The sequence below is a fragment of the Lissotriton helveticus genome, chromosome 4_1, assembly GCF_964261635.1.
Source record: "Lissotriton helveticus chromosome 4_1, aLisHel1.1, whole genome shotgun sequence".
NCBI lineage: Eukaryota > Metazoa > Chordata > Amphibia > Caudata > Salamandridae > Lissotriton > Lissotriton helveticus.
The window spans coordinates 1634295900-1634314876 of NC_136063.1; the positions used below are offsets into that span (position 1 = coordinate 1634295900).

The 18977-nt window shown below is 45.6% G+C and overlaps 1 protein-coding gene across 2 annotated transcripts in view; it reads left to right on the forward strand.

Annotated features, from left to right (window-relative positions):
* TRANK1 (tetratricopeptide repeat and ankyrin repeat containing 1) overlaps positions 1-18977 on the forward strand; it is a 1265441-nt gene that overhangs the window by 492813 nt on the left and 753651 nt on the right. For both annotated transcript variants that reach the window (XM_078688288.1, XM_078688286.1), the window contains one exon: positions 6392-6535. In XM_078688288.1, coding sequence (XP_078544414.1) covers positions 6392-6535 — 144 coding nt within the window. The remainder of the gene's footprint in view (positions 1-6391; positions 6536-18977) is intronic.

The window sequence follows — 18977 nt, forward strand, 5'->3', positions numbered from 1 at the left end:
AGTGATTTGCCCAGAATCACAGGTTGTTGAGCGTCATTGCAGAGGCTCGAAACGGGTTCCCCAGATTTGAGGTAACAGCCCTAGCCCATTCAGCCACATCTTCTTCCCTTACATATCTCACATTATTTGGGGCACAGAAAAGGAGGTGGAAAGCTGGTTCAGTGCGCAGTCCAATTAGTTGGTGACTTTGGTGATTTTGTAGAATACTCCAGTTGGAATGGCTTTTGGAGTTACAGTGAAAGCATTGTGTGGATCTCCTTTCAGAAGTCTTGCCTTTCAAGGGAACACATTGATTCAGGGTTTGTAAAGTATGCCCAGGCCAGCTGGGCCAGTTTTTAAGTATGTTGACCACATCCTTGTTTGTAACTCAACAGCTATCGCAATTGCTCTGGCCTTTGAGGTAGCAAAGGTTGTAAAGTTGTAGTGTTTTTTGCCGGGGGAGGCAGCATGTTTGAAGGAGGTTGGGTTATGCATGTCTTGGATGGCGATGTAGTTGATGTATGGCTTTGTTTCCTGTTTGGGCCATTGTTCTTATTCTGATGGTTTCTCAGGCCAGAATGGCTACAGAGGCTGGGCACAAGGTGAAATATTTGGTTCACTGTGTTGGATAAGGAGACATTATAGCGATTTGACAGGGTTGGGATAAATAGGAGAAGGCTTAGGAGAGAGAGCCATGGTGAAGTTATGTAGAAGTTAAGTGATAGGTTGGTAAAGTGAATGTGCGTTTTACATATTTTGAAGCAGTTTGCAAGTTATTTGAAGAAAGGTTGAGAGAAAAGCATGCATGGTGTATAAAATGTGTCAGTTCTGCCAAAAGAGAATTTATATTGAAAAGTCTGTGTAATAGGGGACTGACATAGCAGCATAGGGCACACATGAGAAGCGGTTAAGGAAAATGCATGGATTGTGGATTATTAGATTGGTGGTGAGAGGTTGAAGTGAGTGTTCTGGGGTTGAAGCAAAGGAATTGGACGATAGATGGGGGAGTAGGGACAGTTTGAGACGAAGAAATGAAAGATAGGATAAGAGAGATGGAGTCCCAAGTGAAAGGAGTGACTGGGATGAGGAATGGGGTGTATGGAGAGTTGAGGTGGGAGGTAAGTGCGTACAATAGATATTACCATGAACTCTTTGATATTTCCTGGCAAAGGGTATGACGTAGCAGAAGATAGGCTGCCAGGATTATGCAATGGCGCAAGAAACCGACATAAAGAAATGAACTAATCTGGATCTCAGTTGCTCCTTTATAGAAGCCCAAGCGAAAGATTTCTGTGAGGTGGCTGGAGAAGGGTTATGGAGCAGAGGAAGCTAGACTGCCTGGATCGTTATAAAAGTAATGGTGCAGCAGGGGCTAGACAAGTCGACAGTGAGCACTTGAATACTTCTTGGGTGAAGTGGTTGGGACATGGATTTGGTTTATTCTGGTGCAAAAAAGTAGGCTACAAGGAACACTTGGTTGTTTCTTGATGTAGGTTTACCAGAGAATAATCGATTTTCTATGGATAATTAACACCTTTGTTTCCTCAGAACATGGCTAGCTTGCAGTTTACATAATATTCAGATTCTATTACAGGACCGGAGGCTTCGGATTATGCTTCTCTTTCTTATATTTGCCACTCACAGCAGCCAATGAAAAACGTTTTGTATGCAATAAAAACTACATTTCCCATGATGCTTGTACATACATCACATCCTGTATAGCCCCATAAGAGCTGCTGCATCCTGTGTCTCCTCCTCTTTCTTTGCTGCTCACGCAGACAGTTAAGTGCTCAGAACGTTATGCCATGATTAATGTCTTAGTTGACTGTTGTTTTATCTTGGAGGTCTTACCTGTATGATTGCGCTCATTTCGCGCTATAGTGAATGCTTGCGCTTATATCGCGCTGTGTGACAATGCTCTGCGCTTTTATCGCGCTATATTTCATGTTTGTGACATTGAGGTGTTTTTTGATACTGACGCATATTTGTTGTCGCCTTAAAACGGAATTGCCGTACTTTGTCTTGACTCGGCGCTCGTGAGCGCCATTGATTGTTTTCTGCTTCAGGCGGAGCGGCTCCCGCTGGGAGCGGCGTACTCCGGGGAAGCTTTTTACTGATTTGACTGTTCGGCCTCTCCGGCCGCGTTTTCCGTCCCCATGGCCTGCGGGCATGGCCAGGTTTGTCGAGGGGGCGGCTTATGGGGTTGAACCTATTCCCGCAGCGAGTCTGTGCTTTCCCCTGTTGGCCCGGTCGGGCGCAACTTCTGTCCCTGTTGACCGCTACACGTCTCGGCTTCAGGGCTCTCTGAACGAATTGCAGGCGCCCGTCGCCTCGTGGTCTCAGCCTGGGGCTGTCAGTACAGCGGTGTAACCGCTCTGCGGGTGACCTTATCAGGCGCCCTGTGCTCTCGCTGTTTTCTGATTCCCTGCAGGGGTCTTCAAGCCTCATTACCTTCGCCATGATTGCTTTGCACGTGGCCTCGGGGCAAGGCGGTTGCCTCTTACCGCTATGGTGCAGGGTTCGATCCCAGGTGCCCCAGTCATGTTTTATGATTATATAAAAAGGAGGTTAAGGGTTTATAATTTCTATTTCGTTTTTTATTGTACTTCACGTTCAATATTTTCCTGGTACATGTTTTCATTATTGATTTTGTTAGCGTTTCTTGTTTCAACCACCAATGCAATTTCAGATCGCTCCTGCTGGAGTAGTGCCGGTGACATTGAGCCTCAGGGGAGGCCTGGACTCGGCCGCAATCTACATCAATGCTCCCTCGGGAGCTGAAATGCGGCGCTAACATTGCGCCATGATGAAATGGGTATTATGTCTTGTCTAGGCTTTTTATCATAGTTGCGTTCCGACGATGCAGTCCCATGCAAGAGATTTTTAGCACTTCCACAGGGTTGTTCGAATTATGGCGCGATCTCGCGCTTCTCCGCCAAAGGCTTTCCCTAGTAGCCGAGTGCGGTTATGGAGTCATAGCGCTCCGGTATGCGTAACCCAATTGGGCACAAATTTGGGCTTCATTTTGGGCAATTTGGCTTACGCATGTCGTATGCGGCCCCTGTTTGTTTTGTTTCGAGGTCTCAGTGCCTCCTGCTTTGCATGAGCAGATTTCCTGGTAGCCTCCAGGTATAACAATTGGCTGGCCCTCGGAGTGCGCACACGCTCCTTGTATTTTACATTGACTCCGACGCCCTTTGGGCTGGTGTAATGACTACAGCTTTGCTGAGGAGCCGATACATTCTTAGTTTCTCTGTTTCGGTGTGCACAGGGTTGGCTCCCCCTCTACTCCTCCATTGCGGTGTGCTTTGCACTATAACATGTTGAATACGGATATCCCTTGAGGGTGATGGTGGTATATATGTATTGGAGGATGACACCTACTGATAGGAGCGCAAGAGCCTCCTGACCTAATTACGTTGACACCCAGGTTCTTCCAGTTCTTGTGTGGTCAACAGGGCCTCGAGTATGACGTTGCCTAACTCAGGGTGACAGGGCTTGATTGACGCCCTTTCCTTCTGCTAACACATATCATTGAGCACGATTTGTATTTGTATTTATTTTAATTTTATCTATTATTTTATTTCGTTTTTCCTTTCGCCAACACGTAAGGCGGCCGACGCGTGTGTCGGGATTTGGCCTAGTATTCGCCCGGCGGTGTCGCCAATGTTCCCCTTTTCCAGTCGTCTCGGAAAGAGATTCCCCGATTTGACAGGCTGCAAATCAATGTCGTAGTCAGCCACGATCGGCGGTGTGCGTCGGTATGGCGCAGTTTCCGCCAGTTTGTCCGAGAGGCGCAAAGCCTTTCATATGGTTGGGCCCCGGGACATCCGATCCAGATGGGCCCTTTCGCGTCAGGCCCCTAGGGGCCAGATTGTTTATCGTCGAGTGTATAAAGGGTTGCTGTTTTGCTTGTGGCACACATTCGTACTGGTTGGTCGGTTCCTTTTCCATAGCTTTCCGCGGCTTCTGGCATATAGCGTGCAGGAGAGTGTCTGGTGATCTCCTCCTTCCACACGACGGCAGTTGTTCCGGTAGCGGTTCCAATGGTTGATGCGAAGTGTGGGTCATACCAAGCTCTTAGCTCTCTAGTACCCTCCGAGTGCCGGGTTACTTTACCTTTCAAGTTACCTGGATTCATATATGTATGGATAGGTCTATCTTACCAGGCCTTGGCCTCACATGTCCAGGCTTCGGATTGATGGGCTGGAATGGCCCGGTTATAACCTTCATGCATTTGTGGCTCTTAGTTCGGGTTTATCTAAAGCCTTTGTCGTGCAACGCCTCTGGCGGCTTACTGATCAACATGCGCAATATCTCGACTGCGAGAACGATCAGCAGTTATGGGCATATGGGTCACCTTTTCGTGGACTTGTTCCAGGACTCAGGCCATTCTGCCGAAAAACTTCATGTTTAGGTTGTTGAACCGGGATACCTCTTAACCTACAGGACAGTGACGGATTGTTCCATCCGGTTCCTTGTATTCCCGGCGACTAGGTCATTCCTTTCGGGCAGGGGGGACTCCATTTGAAATTCCAATGTCCCTTGGGTCCGCGGAGGCCAGCTCTGTTCCTGCCTTACCTTACTATTTTCCATTTTTCTCATGAAGTAGCGCTCATGTAGCTCGGGGCAGATGCCTTTATGGTGCACCGGGGGCTACGGCCCGCAGATTCATCGTTGCCGTTTAGTAAGCACGGGTCTGGGTTGACATGTGGCGATGTGGTAAATGCAGTTTCCTAGGTGATAGGTATTCAGTCTTTCCTTGTTTACGATCAAGTTTCTGGTATCTCCACTACCTTCCTTGTATTTCGAACGTCCTGGGGGCGGTCATTTTGTATTTCTGGGTCCTTCCATTCCCGACATACGTTTCGGCGATAGAGGGTCGCTTCGTAGTTCTGTGCGCCTTTGGCGGTTTTTGTGAGGGCTGATATCTCTACTTGTAGGTTCTTTACCAAATATTGTACGGGGACTTCGATGACGTTCACCTTATAGAGTCCATTTTGGCCGGTTTTTTCTGCGGCTCGTTCTCGGTTCGGGGCAAGTTGCTGAACTTGCGTCGGTTTTTTTCTTGCAAACTCTTTGGTGGCGTACATATTTCAATCCGGACTACTTCTCGGATTTCCTTTATTACTATACATATAATAGTATGTCGACTGGACAATACATAGTGTCAGGCTGTGTTAAGCGGCATTCCACCTTCAGGTGTTCCTAGGGCGAGGCAAGGCCGCTTTTTACAGGTACAGTATATGCTATAGGAAGTTGCTCTGTCAGCGAGGTCTGGACTACATGTGGCCAGAACCTGGTCACACAAATTCGAGATAATGCACCTTATGGGTGTCTTGGCATACCTCATGGCTTCCAAAGTTGATTCTCGGATTTACTAAATGAGGTTTTTTAGAGTACATGTTCATATGATGGTTGATGTTTAGTGACATTCTATATGTGAGTACGAGGCTATTACAGCCGATAATTGAGGGCCTGTTGCCGGAATAGGTGTTAGACCAATGGTGCTACGCAGTTTGCTCAAGTACAAAACTTATCATTCTTGTTTGGATAATTCTCATTGTTGTGCAAGTTTTAACTTTTCTGATGGAGTTTCTCAGACTCTATTTAAACTGTATTATGTACTGGTGGGAGATTTCAGACTGTAGTTGTGTTACTAAGCGTTAAACTAGCATAATCCGAAGCCTCCGGTCCTGTAATAGAATCAAAAATTAGCTAGCATTCGCGCCAAGAATTTTCAATTCTATTAAGGACACGGAGGCGAGGATTATCCCACCCGGTTTATTACAGTATTGGTAATAATTACCCACCCGAATGTACTTGATATTCTGTATCAGCAGAAGTTACGGGTTTTTCCTGTCTCATTCCTTTCAGCTTCGAGTACAGAAGAAGGAGCAGGTGTTCTTCTGGCTTAAAAGACGTGGTTCATCCAGTTGACGATGGTTCGCCATGTTGAAGGATGTTTCTTGAGATTCATATCCGTGAAAAGGACTGGATTTCTTAATGTTCGTTCTCCATGTTGAAGGATGTTTATTGTGACTCTTATTCCGTAAAATGGACTGGATTTATTAATGTGTGGACTGTATATGTTCGAGCAAAGAAAGAGGAGGAGACACAGGATGCAGCAGCTCTTATGGGGCTATACAGGATGTGATGTATGTACAAGCATCATGGGAAATGTAGTTTTTATTGCATACAAAACGTTTTTCATTGGCTGCTGTGAGTGGCAAATATAAGAAAGAGAAGCATAATCCTCGCCTCCGTGTCCTTAATAGAATTGAAAATTCTTGGCGCGAACGCTAGCTAATTTTTGATCCATACTATCTTTGCTGATTGTCATTCGTTATTCAGAGTCGCTAAGAACAACTTAAATAAAAAGTTTGACAATGTTTTTGTTTTTCCTCTATAGAAGAAAATAGCCTTCTGAAATGGTTACTAATCAATAAACCGAAAATGAAAGAGAAGATAAACCATCAAGATAAAGATGGCAGTACGATTCTACATGTTGTTGCTGCCTTTCCTACAACTCCGTCCAGTGGCTATAACATAAAACGTATGTATGACGACCACATAAATGCAGTTATAAAACATTTTGACTGATAAGATACAGTTATGTGCCTCTCGAGTGAATCTGTAAAACCAAGTGAAATAGACACACTGGGAATACACGAGGAAGAGTCAGGAGAGAAGCGAGCAGAAATGTGTAAATCATAATAGACAAAGTCATTGAGTGATCAGAAGACATCTATTTTGAGTTTATCATACAGTGTTTATTTGCTACTGTCTGAATGTAACACCTAAGAGTCTCATATATAAGAACATTGACTTTTTACCCACCTATTCGCTCTTGCCCTCGTTTACAATTTTTCTGAACTGAATGACTCAACAATCGTTTTTTTGCGACCTATCATCGGAACATCTTCCAGGTTGTGAATTGCATATGAAAGTTAGTCAAGCTAATAACATTTACTAGATCTGTACAGTCAGTCATTCTTTTTTTATATACATATTTTATGTGTTTTAATAAGTAAAAAACAGCAATACGTCAAAATAGTGGTTTCAAACACAGCAGGAACTATTTCTATCCAATGTATGTCCGAAACACGTAGAGCAAAAATAAACCAAAACAATGACTTAATGGTTAGTTCAGGTCTCTGGAGGTCCAAGGACCCCATACCGTCACGTGCTTGTGTTTGCAAGCCTCCATTTATAAATCACTGTCTTTGCCCTGCACAATAGTCCATCTCCCTACACCACTTCTAAAGGGTCGGAGGGCTAACAGCAGTCAGTCATTCTTGATGGTGTCATGTTGGATGAGAAGTTGATTGAGTCTAGAAAAAATATCTACTTCTTATATCTCCTTAATAGGGCACTTCATAGATATCAATAGCCCGGGTTGCATTTGTTGGGGTTTTTAAAAGGCACAGCCTTTTTTCTTGGAAGATTGTCGGGTTGGTGCCAAAAGCAGTACAGAGTGTGTGTGTCAATGTTGCCATTAGTCCACATAAAGTCAAGTCTGTTACCCCTTTCTCAATTCCAGATTATTTGTCCCATAATGATAGGGATACCACGCTTCACAGTGTGATTGCTGTTACAGAAAAGGCTATTCTCTCTATGTGTATCTGTTTGAATCTAGATATTGTCACCTGCTGTTGATATGAGGACCTCAGTTTCTGTCAGCAGCTTGAAGAATGAACTGTGTAAATGGAGGATACATTTTCTGGCTAGATTAAGATTTTTGCATTAAGAAAAGTGCCTTCAAAGTCATGCCTTCCTTGATAGCGAACTACTATAGTGAGGCAAATACAGTGTAAATGTGGTCCTGTGTTTTTTACTCTCAATAGTTTTAGCTGTATCATTTGGGATAACTACATCTTACACAATGAGGCAATATTAAAGCCACAGTATAGTGTTGATGCTCGAACTAAAATAATTGAAAGGGTCTATGCGTAGATTCAGGACTATTCGAGGCTTCATAAGACTGTGTCCAAGGCAGTCAAATAAACTTACACAAGACAGAGTTGAACCGTATATATTTTTATTTGAAAATAAAATTATTGCAGAAGGCGAAAACGTGGTTAATCAATAGCAATCAATGCTTTAGTAGTAAATCAAAATAAATAATGTAAGAGGATTAGCATAATATCTACTTTCAAAGTAAGCCAACAGCCAGAACTAAGTATATAGTTTAGCAAGAGGAAAGCCAGAAAAACGAAGTATAATGACAGACTATCGTAGAGTCTGCATAGTTAGGGAAAGGCAAGGCAAGTCAAGGAAGTCAAAGAAAGTCTGGAACATATTCCAAAACAATCTTTTATAGGATTTTAGACAGAAGACCAATGCACATTCATCGGTGAGATGTGAAATAAGAGGGTTGAACGAGCAATGTTAATATTCTAATGCATAAGAGATATTTAATGAGATGCAACTAGGAATACCTACTTCTGCATATTAATGAATGAAGTGTGCTTAAAAATTAAGAAATTGACATAACGTTTATGTAATACAGAAATACAATAGACAGTTCAAATAAGGAGTGGTCCCTAAAAAAAGCATGAGCAAAGGACTTTGTAAGTTAGAAAGCCAGGAACATCCTGGACATCGTTATCCTGGACATCGTTTTCTTGAGAGGAACACAAATGAATACAATGTTTTAATACAAGGACCATGTATTAGACTTCGATTAGCTGATTCTCTCAAATGTAAAAACACGCAGTCAAACACATATACGTGGAACAGCTCACTCACATAAAATGAGCACATTTTGTTCTGCAAATATTTACAGATGTCAATGCAAGCAGGCTGAAGCCTAGTCGTGATAATTTAAGCTTATCTGAATTAGTCATTATTTTTCTAATTAATAAAAACACTTTTAATAATATTACATTAATCAATCTAGGACGAGTTGAAAGACTGGCAATCATGACCTTTTGAAGAATTGTCAGTAGATAGAGGGTGTTCTAAATTTCTGAAATGTTAAAAGCCAAAAAAAACCACTGAATTTTGTAACAGATTTTGCAGCGTGAGTAGCTGTATATCACATGTCTGCACATTTCTGTTATCTGGTGTTTGGCTTGGAACAGTAACACTTGTTTTTTTAGGAGAAGCTCTTTTGGTTTCAAAGTGAATTGTGATACCTACTCCTGAAACAATCTACCAGGACACAGAATCCACCTTACATTTTTTCCGTCATCTGGCTCGGATTAGTTTTTAGGCATTCCATTCTCCTGTGTACCAAATTCCTATCTTCTGAAGCTGGATAATTGGGGCATCATTGGTGAAAACATTGTGTTCACCATACAACAGTCGGCCCCTTTAGTACTGATTTATCTGAAAAATCTCTGGGGCTTGTATAGCATATATTCCTTTTAAATGCTGTCCTGGTACAATAATACATTTCTAAGGTTATACAAACATCAGTTTTGAAGAACCATGACAAAAGCATGTGTTAGGCTTGTAATGCCTTTATAAATGAGAATCTCTTTGGCACTGATGGGATTGGAGGCCGGGGCATTACTCAGAGATGCTGCACTGGGAGCCCTTCATGAAGCCTGCACTCGGTATAAAGACTATGCCTAGGGTTGGTTTCAATTATAGAAATTGAGACTCCAGCAAACCACCAAAGGAATTGATTAGACATAACACCTGTTCGTATTGAGGATAATCCCTCTAGGTTTCGACTTCAAATTGATCCTCCGTTTAATAACAAGGAATAGCACAGAGTGTGCCATGCTTTGTATGAGGACCGACACTTAGAAACGCCTTGTAAGGAGGCATCACTCGCTAGTGTTGAAACTGCTCTTTGTTGAAAGGACGTTTTGATGCCAGAAGTCTCTTGGGTAGGAGGCCAGAGCATCAAATTGGAGAGGGTGTTGTTTCCTTCAGCACGGAGGTCAACTTCCAAGGCAAACAAAACTTTGATGCTCTCAACTCCTGCTCCTATTAATGAAGAGTGAAGAGCCTGATACTCCCCAGAGCACCACTGACAACCCGTACAGTGGTCAGATTCTTGGATGGCCTCCATTCATCAAGTCACGTTCTGCACAAGTAATGGAAGCTTACATTTAAGGAAGCCTCTACAGAGAAATTGAGGGCTAAACCCATCCTTAGATTGAGAAAGGATACCGCAGCCATGCTTCCTTCTCAACCACAGATCACATTATATGATTTGCATTGTGACTTGTATTGTGAGATTAATGATCAGTTGTCTGACCAATTGCCATTGTATCAAAACCCATGCTCCCCTGTTTGAACTGGAGCTCGTTTGCCACAACTACAGGACAGATCCTCTAGATGTCCTGTCCTTGGACCCTTATCCCCATAATGAGTTGACCTGACCACTTACTACCCTGTGAATGTAGAGCAGTGGCACATTATAAGGTCCCCAGGAATGTGGAGAAGGAAGATGATTTCCTCATGGAAATACTTTTTTTTTTTTTTTTTGGTTAAAGACTTTTATTGAGCAATAAAATAAGAGTTACAAAGATGGGCCTACAACCACACGGGCTGGCCGCTAATTGCAACGCACAACATAAATAGCAAACGATCATTCCCGTGGCTAGGCTCAGAACATATACCGATTATCGCTCAAAGCATAGGACAGGGCAGAACAATTTTATACTAATCATAAAAACAAGAAACACTAAACAAGGCGAGTGCACAGTAATCAAGTCAGCCCAGAAGGCGGAGGGGAAAGCAACTAATCAGGAAGACAAAAAACAGATCAATGAAACCCGGCATGGCCGGGGGGGGGGGCAGCGGGGAGGGCAGGAAAATCCTAAAACAATATGAAAAATTATTCGGGAATGTCAGCCTAGGGAGACAGGGTAACATCGGGAGTGTCAACCAAGGGAGGGGTACAAATATCTCCACGATAAGCATTCCACTGACCCCAGATCTTCAACCACGCCCTGGGTCTGCCCCATGCCACATAGACAGTCTTCTCTCGGAACATGGACCAGTCCATATTATCCTCCCACACCGAAACTGCGGGAGGTCTGGATGCGCCCCAGAGTTGTGCAATGTCCCGCTTTGCGACCATGTATCCCAAGGTCGCCCATCTGGTCTGGGCCACAGAATAGTCGGTGGGTTCCCACACATTCAACAGGCATCGTCGGGCCGCAGGGTAATACCAGTAACGACAGTCATCACCGCAAGCACATCAATCCAGTAGGCTGCTACCACCGGGCATTCCCAAAGAATATGCAGAAACTTAGCACTCATCCCACAACCACGCTTGCATAAGCCATCCGGGGAAAAACCCATCACAACCAAACGCGGACCAGTCACATACACCCGGTGGAGGATCTTAAGTTGGACCAAACGGAGACGAACGGGGATGGCGACCTCTTTCGGAGAAGAGAGTGCCGACTGCCAATCCTCGTCATCCAAGTCCAATCCGTCACCGACCCAAACCTCCCTAAGTCGGAACAATAAGTCAGCGCGATTATGAATCAGTTTCTTGTAAATAAGGGAGATAGTGCTATCGGGCAAGTGTCCATCCAGTATACGATCCTCAAGGGGGGAGGACTCGGGCAGGGTCTCATCAGGAGTCAGAACTGAGGCCAGGGCATGCCGGACCTGCAAATACCGAAAAAACTCCCTATCACTCAAGTCATATTCTGCCTTAAGGGCCTGGAAAGACTTCACTCTACCCTTCACACAGACATCACCCACGTTACATATCCCAATCATATCCCAGCGGTCAAAGCCCTTAGTAGACCAGAGACACCCCAAACGTTCGGAAGCAAAAAGCGGGGTCGCCATTGTCAATCGATTCTCCCATCCCAAACTCACATTCGCGGCGCGCCACACATTGACTGCGATCCTGGACGGGCCCGCAAGAAGGCGCCCTGCCGATCTGGAATAAAGCGCTCTATTAAAATTCCCTCCCGGCAGCTGGAGTCTATCCATCTCAAAGGCCGGATCTCGACCCGGGGAATACATTACGTGGTTAATGGCAGACAACTGGGCAGCCCAATAATATCTCTTGATATCGGGGAGCGCCATGCCCCCGTCATACCAAGGGATGGTAAGTTTCGCAAGGGCGATACGTGGACGTCCGTCCCAGATCAGATGCCTTTGAAGACTCTCGATCTCCCGGAAATATGTAGCGGGAATGTCGTCATAAGAATTTTGAAGCGCGTATAGGAATCGCGGCAAAGACATCATTTTAAAAAGGGCAGCCCGGCCCAGAGGAGACAGGGGTAGCTTACGCCAACGGGCCACATCCAGTCGCAGTCTAAGAAGCGGGGGGAGGAGGTTACGCTCGAACCGGAGTGAGGAGTCCAGCGTAATAAAGATCCCCAAATACTTGAAGCCAGAGTGGACAACCTGGATAGGAAACCTGTCCGGTAATGGGGGCAAAACACCAGAGAGAACATATACACAGGACTTAGCCCAATTAATAACCAGACCCGAGTTAGCGCCAAACGAAGTAAGAACGTCAAATAAGACATTTAAAGATTTACGCAGGGAAGTAAGATACAGAAGAATGTCATCCGCGTAAAGCGATACACGGTCCTCAAAATCCGGTGACCAACGGATCCCTTTGAGTGAAGGTTCCCAGCGAAGCCACGCAGCCAACGGTTCCAGAGCAAGCGCGAAAAGCAACGGAAACAGGGGGCACCCCTGACGGGTCCCCCTACCAAGACAGAAGGGGACAGAGACCCGACCGTTTACCACCACCTGTGCCAAGGGTTCGGTGTATAACAACTGCACCCAACCAATAAACTCAGGGCCAAAACCGAATTTCTCAAGAGTTGCCCAAAGATAGGGCCACTCCACCGTGTCAAAGGCCATCGAGGCATCCAGCGAAGCCAAAATGGCCGGCTCCGTCAGAAGCCCCGCCCTCGCAACAGCTCCGTGGAGACGACGTAGGTTAAGAGCCGTGTTGCGATGCGGGATAAATCCAGACTGATCCGGATGAACCAAGCCACTAATGACCGTCAAGAGGCGGGTCGCCAGGAGCTTAGCCAGGACCTTGGGTTCAACATTCAACAGGGAAATGGGCCTGTAAGACGAACAAAGGTCCGGAGGTTTACCTTCTTTGGGAATACCAACTACCGTAGCCAGACGCTGATCATATGGCAGAATACCCCGCTCCCGGGATTCCAAAAACATGGTACGAAGATGAGGCGCCACCTTATCAGGACGTAGCTTGTACAATTCAATTGGCAATCCATTCGGGCCCAAAGCTTTGCCCGAACGGAGTGAGCGGATAGCCGTCGCTATCTCGTCCGTAGTGAAAGGGGAGTCCAAAGAGACTCGGTCTAAATCGGAAACACTGGGCAGAGCTATATCACGCAACAAAAGGCGAGAGTCATCGACATCCCGTTCAGACACAGGGGTATAAACCACACGAAAATAATCCGCAAAACATTCAACTATTCCAACCGGGTCTGTCACTCTCACACCATTCGAAGTCTGAATCACAGGCACCACACGATTCGCCCTCTCCTTCTTATCCAACCATGCCAATAATTTACCCGCTTTGTCCCCCACATCATACAAACGACCCTGTTGCTCCCGAAACATCAGTTTAGCTGCATCTGTGACCAAAGACCTGTAGGCAAATTGTTTCAGACCCAGGGCGTGGAGTTTACCAGACGTAACATCCGATTCCAGGTCAGCCTCAATGTCAGCAATCTCCCTCTCAAGAACCACCACCTCCCGATTCCTCGCCTTTTTGGATTCAGCAATAAGGGAAAGGGCCTGCCCGCGAATCACTGTCTTAAAGGCCTCCCACAGGGATACCGCAGAGGAGACGGACCCCTCATTGTCCAAAAAATAATTGTCCAAAGACTTAATCAAGAGATTGCGGGTCTCGGGGGAGGTGAGGTACCAAGGGTTAATAGGAGCCACCCAGCCTGCCGCCTCCACCCCCACCTCAAAACAAAGCCAGAGCGGGGTATGATCAGAGATGCCCCGGGGGAGATGTCTAATCTCACGAACCGCTGGCGACTGCGCCGCAGGCAATGGAAATACTTTTTAAGTGACTATGTTGAAGTGCGCCATAGAAACCTTAAAGGACCCCCACCAAAGTCAGAGTGGTTACTTCAAAAGAGGAGAAAATGTTTGAGCCAGCTCCACCGAATGCCCCTTTCATTTGTGGCCCTTGTTCAGCTGTACTCCTTGGTGGTGCACACTGCATAAACTCTCTTGTCAGTCATGAGAGAGATACCTCCACCATACAAGGTGAGAAAAAAAATGATGCAGTAGGCAAGTGTGTTTCCTTAGGAGTGTTGTTTTGTCGTCTGTTGCATTGTTTGAAAGCTATAACTGATAGCTATGCACAAGGTAGACCAGATACAACAGAAATCAGGGGGATGAGATGCAAGTTTTACTCAAGTACCTTCCACATACCTAGCATAAGAGAATATTTAAAATACTCCAGAAGATTAACTTTTGTCTCTACTGCTAACATTTGTAGTGCCCTGGATGTGGTGGAACCTGCTTCAAAGCAAGTTAACACCAGCATCCTGCTTCAGCGCCAGGCTTTGCTTAGGATTTCCGACTTGAAGTGCAGCAGCTCTCTCCGACATGCCATTTAATGGCAAGCAATTCCTCTGTCCTCAGTCTGTTAAGAAAAAAGGACACGGACACTGCTGAGGTGATGGATAACCTCTAGTATTAATATAACAACAAGGGAGAGGAGAGATGAAGTGGATTCGTTCCCCCTGAACAGATTTACTCAAACAAAAAGAACCCACCTAAAGATGTTATTAGAGTGGTCCCTTAAATAGTGGGGAGCACACAGTGTTCCTTAAATACCCCTCACACACCAAAAGGTCCCTTGGTGTCATGCTTCATCATTGGGGTCTTCGCACCCCTCTACGGGATGCGGCGTGCTACTAACCGACGGCTACGTGGGAGCTCTTTAAATTTTGGCTATGTGTGGTGCATGTGGGGTTCGTATGTTAAGTAAGTGGTGGGTTCCAAAAGTGATTTTTAAAAGGTACCTGGCACATGAGGTCTAATAATTTTAATGGGCCTCCGTGCTGGTACTGTTAAAAGGGTGGTTTTGAGGTATTTTGTATGTTAATGTACAACACCTCATGTGTGCGTTGACATGTTTCGAAGCTGGGCTTCTTCTTCAGGATGGGGTGCCCAGATCCCCAAGTTATTCACGTCGCTGTGTTAGTTGGCGTACCTATAAAATACAATTCTGTTTATTCTTAGCTGTAAAAGTGGCTACTATGTGCCTACTTATGTATTCATCGATATCTGCACTGAGTACCTGAAAATATGGGAATAAAAGAACACAAAAAGAAGCATATGGTATTACAGTTTTCAAAATATCCAAACATGCTGGTTCAGTGACCTAGAGAAAGTGAGGGCAGTAACATCTAGACAGAATTTGTCATCCTATTATTGTGAGGTGCCCTGTAAAGAAAAAAGAGGAACACAAGACACACATACATGTAACATAAAGTACACGCTCTATTAGGATATCCTGTTCAGATGATGTTATGGACAGGGATCTAGATATGTCAAAAAATGGGGTTAAATGTCAAGAAAATCAATTTTAGTGAACATTCGCTGCCAAAATAATGGTTAGCATCATGAGCCTCCAGGACGGTGGGGTCGTAGTGCTTAATAGCACCCTGGAAAAAGGTAGGTAGAATATTCAGAATCACAGGCATGGCCTCGTGTTTACTCACTTGATGGAAAAAAGTGTCCCTGTAATCTGTCTCGGCTATGCCATACTCGCTACGGCAGGAGAATCCCGGCGCATGACTGCCCCCAACTGCGGCTCCGTCGATAGTGACTGTAGCCCGGTGATTGAGCCTTAAATACACCCATCAATCTTAGTTAATTGGTGGAAACCGGGAAAAACATACGGGCCATATAAGGTAATTCCGGTCTTCATCGTCATCGTTCTTGCCCAAACTAGAAGTGTTACTAAACGGCAACTGCGCAATTGCAGGAACCGCTCATGCGACTGTGCGATACGAGAAACAGTAGCGGACTTTTATCGCGCATGCGCGTAGTGGGCTGAAGCGCCACGGTTAACTGCCGAAATGATTCCCTGGCCTGCCAGCTCCTCTCATTGGGATATTTGCCTACACTGACAATTTCGGTACAAAAGGGGGTGGTGATGGATGGAGCATCTGAACCAATCAAACACTCACACCCAGTCAACAGATCTGGGTTTATTCCATCACCGTTCTTTAGCCCAATCTGCCACCCCAGTTCAGACATGGCCATATGCAAATCAGTCTGACCCTGTGCCTCATGGGAACAGTCCAGCCCGAACTGCCAAGCCATGCCTTCCCTGGACCGGAAACAAGCTTCCGAGGACCGGTTTCTGGCATTTCAGCCGTCTTCAGCCCGGCTTGCTTGAATCCAGTGGCAAAGTGAGCAAGGGACTCACGTCTGAGCATACCCTGCCAACTTATGGCGAACAAAGCGGTACAAAAGGGGATGGTGATGGACGGAGCATCTGAACCAATCAAACACTTACACACAGTCAACAGATCTGGGTTTAATCCATCACCGTTCTTTAGCCCACTGTGCCACCCCAGTTCAGACATGGCCATATGCAAATCAGTCTGACCCTGTGCCTCATGGGAACAGTCCAGCCCGAACTGCCAAGCCATGCCTTCCCTGGACCGGAAACAAGCTTCCGAGGACCGGTTTCTGGCATTTCAGCTGTCTTCAGCCCGGCTTGCTTGAATCCAGTGGCAAAGTGAGCAAGGGACTCACGTCTGAGCATACCCTGCCAACTTATGTCGAACAAAGCGGAACAAAAGGGGCCGGTGATGGACGGAGCATCTGAACCAATCAAACACTTACACCCATCAACAGATCTGGGTTTAATCCATCACCGTTCTTTAGCCCACTGTGCCACCCCAGTTCAGACATGGCCATATGCAAATCAGTCTGGTGATTGAGCCTTAAATACACCCATCAATCTTAGTTAATTAGTTAATTGGTGAAAACCGGGAAAAACATACGGGCCATGTAAGGTAATTCCGGTCTTCATCGTCATCGTACTTGCCCAAACTAGTAGTGTTACTAAACGGCAACTGCGCAATTGCAGGAACCGCTCATGCGACTCTGCGATACGAGAAACAGTAGCGGACTGTTGTCGCGCATGCGCGTAGTGGGCTGAAGCGCCACGGTTAACTGCCGAAATGATTCCCTGGCCTGCCAGCTCCTCTCATTGGGATATTTGCCTACACTGACAATTTCCCCACCAGGATGACAAACAGACGTGGCGCACATGTGCAAAAGGAGGGAAAATAGGCCGTGTATGTACAAGGTCATTATTTGGGATGACATACGGCTAACTGGCCGTAAAAACGGCTATACCTGGACAATAACAGAATGTATATACACAACAGTTGAACATGGGGTGGTGATTACTGGCAAATATTACCTACATAGGTGTACTGAAAGCTATGGCTACGCTATTAAAAAAGAGATGAGTTATACAAGAGCCACAGAAGAATGGGTCAGATTGTGTGGTCTTGATGAAGGGATATTATTGCCACCCTAAGAGACAAACGGGTGTTCCAAACCTGGGCATACGAGGCGAGTGTATCTCACATTGTTATATATCGTAATACTGGGGGTTTAAACTGTTAATAAAACGGCTAGTTCAGCTGGTCCCACGGAATGTCATCGTTGAGCCCAATAACGTGGGTGCCCAGACGGAACACCCAGCGTTGTTCTTTCTTAAAAAGGCCTTTTTCTGAGGGCAGTTGTTCAATTATGGTCCAGTTGAGGTTATTCACAGAGTGCATTTTGGTCGTGCTTTTTTTGCACCTTACATTGGTCTTATGCTCGCTGATTCTGGTTTTTGCTGGTCTCGTTGTCATCCTGATGTACTCAAGCCCACATGGGCATGTAATCATATATATGACATGTTTACTGTTACAATTTGTAACTTTTCTTTGTTCCCATGTGTTACCATTCCTAAAAGTCAGATGTCTGCTCTTTTCCGTTAGGTACTAGAGAACAATGGTCCCTATTTTTGGAGCAGAAATCACAATCATACAATAATCATACTCTAAATAGCTAGTATGTCTTTTGTCCAGCCGGACAAGAATTTATTTTTCAAATAAGGGTGAAAATACGGAGGTGTTTCAAACACTAGATGACAAGTGGGCACAGCTGTGACCCACAGAATATTGAGACACAACAACGAACACAGAATGGCCAAGGGGCAAGGTGAAATATGTCTCTACACTTGTGTTTTTAGAATTGTACAGACTTGAATCATTACTTTATACACCATTGCACATTACAATATTGCTTAGTTATATTGCATATGGCGTATGGGTGTCGACGACGTTTCGATGCCAGCACTAGATACTAGGTATCATCCTCAGGACATTTAGATCAATCATTGTTGTCTTAATTAATACAATTACACAGTGCCTTTAATGCATTACTGTAGTAATATTGCAAGCACGCATGAGAGCGGGCACCAAGATTTGCGGGTAATGCAATTACGGGCGCGGTTGCTCACATTTAGTAAAGGGGTCAGCAATGGGACCGTAGGGGTTTGGAAATCCCGCTCGTGTGGAGAAATGATCGGGTCCAAAGCAAGTGCGGAATCGCACGAGTTTTTAAGGCAGGAGCACAATGGTCAACGCCGTCTTCTCATCGTGCTTCAACACCCTGCGTATGCTCCGTAAGATCTTCCGATGGATCACCACCGAGACCAGGAAGACCGTCACCCAGTCACTCGTCACCAGCCGACTGGACTACGGGAACACCCTCTACGCCGGAACCACAGCCAAACTTCAGAAAAGACCCCAACGCATCCAGAACGCCTCCGCACGACTCATCCTGGACATCCCCCGACACAGCCACATCTCCGGCCACCTGAGAGTCCTGCATTGGCTCCCCGTCAGCAAGAGGATCACGTTCAGGCTCCTCACCCACGCACACAAGGCTCTCCGCGACCTGGGCCCCAAGTACCTCAACGACCGCCTGACCTTCTACACGCCCACCCGCCAGCTACGATCGACCAGCCTCGCCCT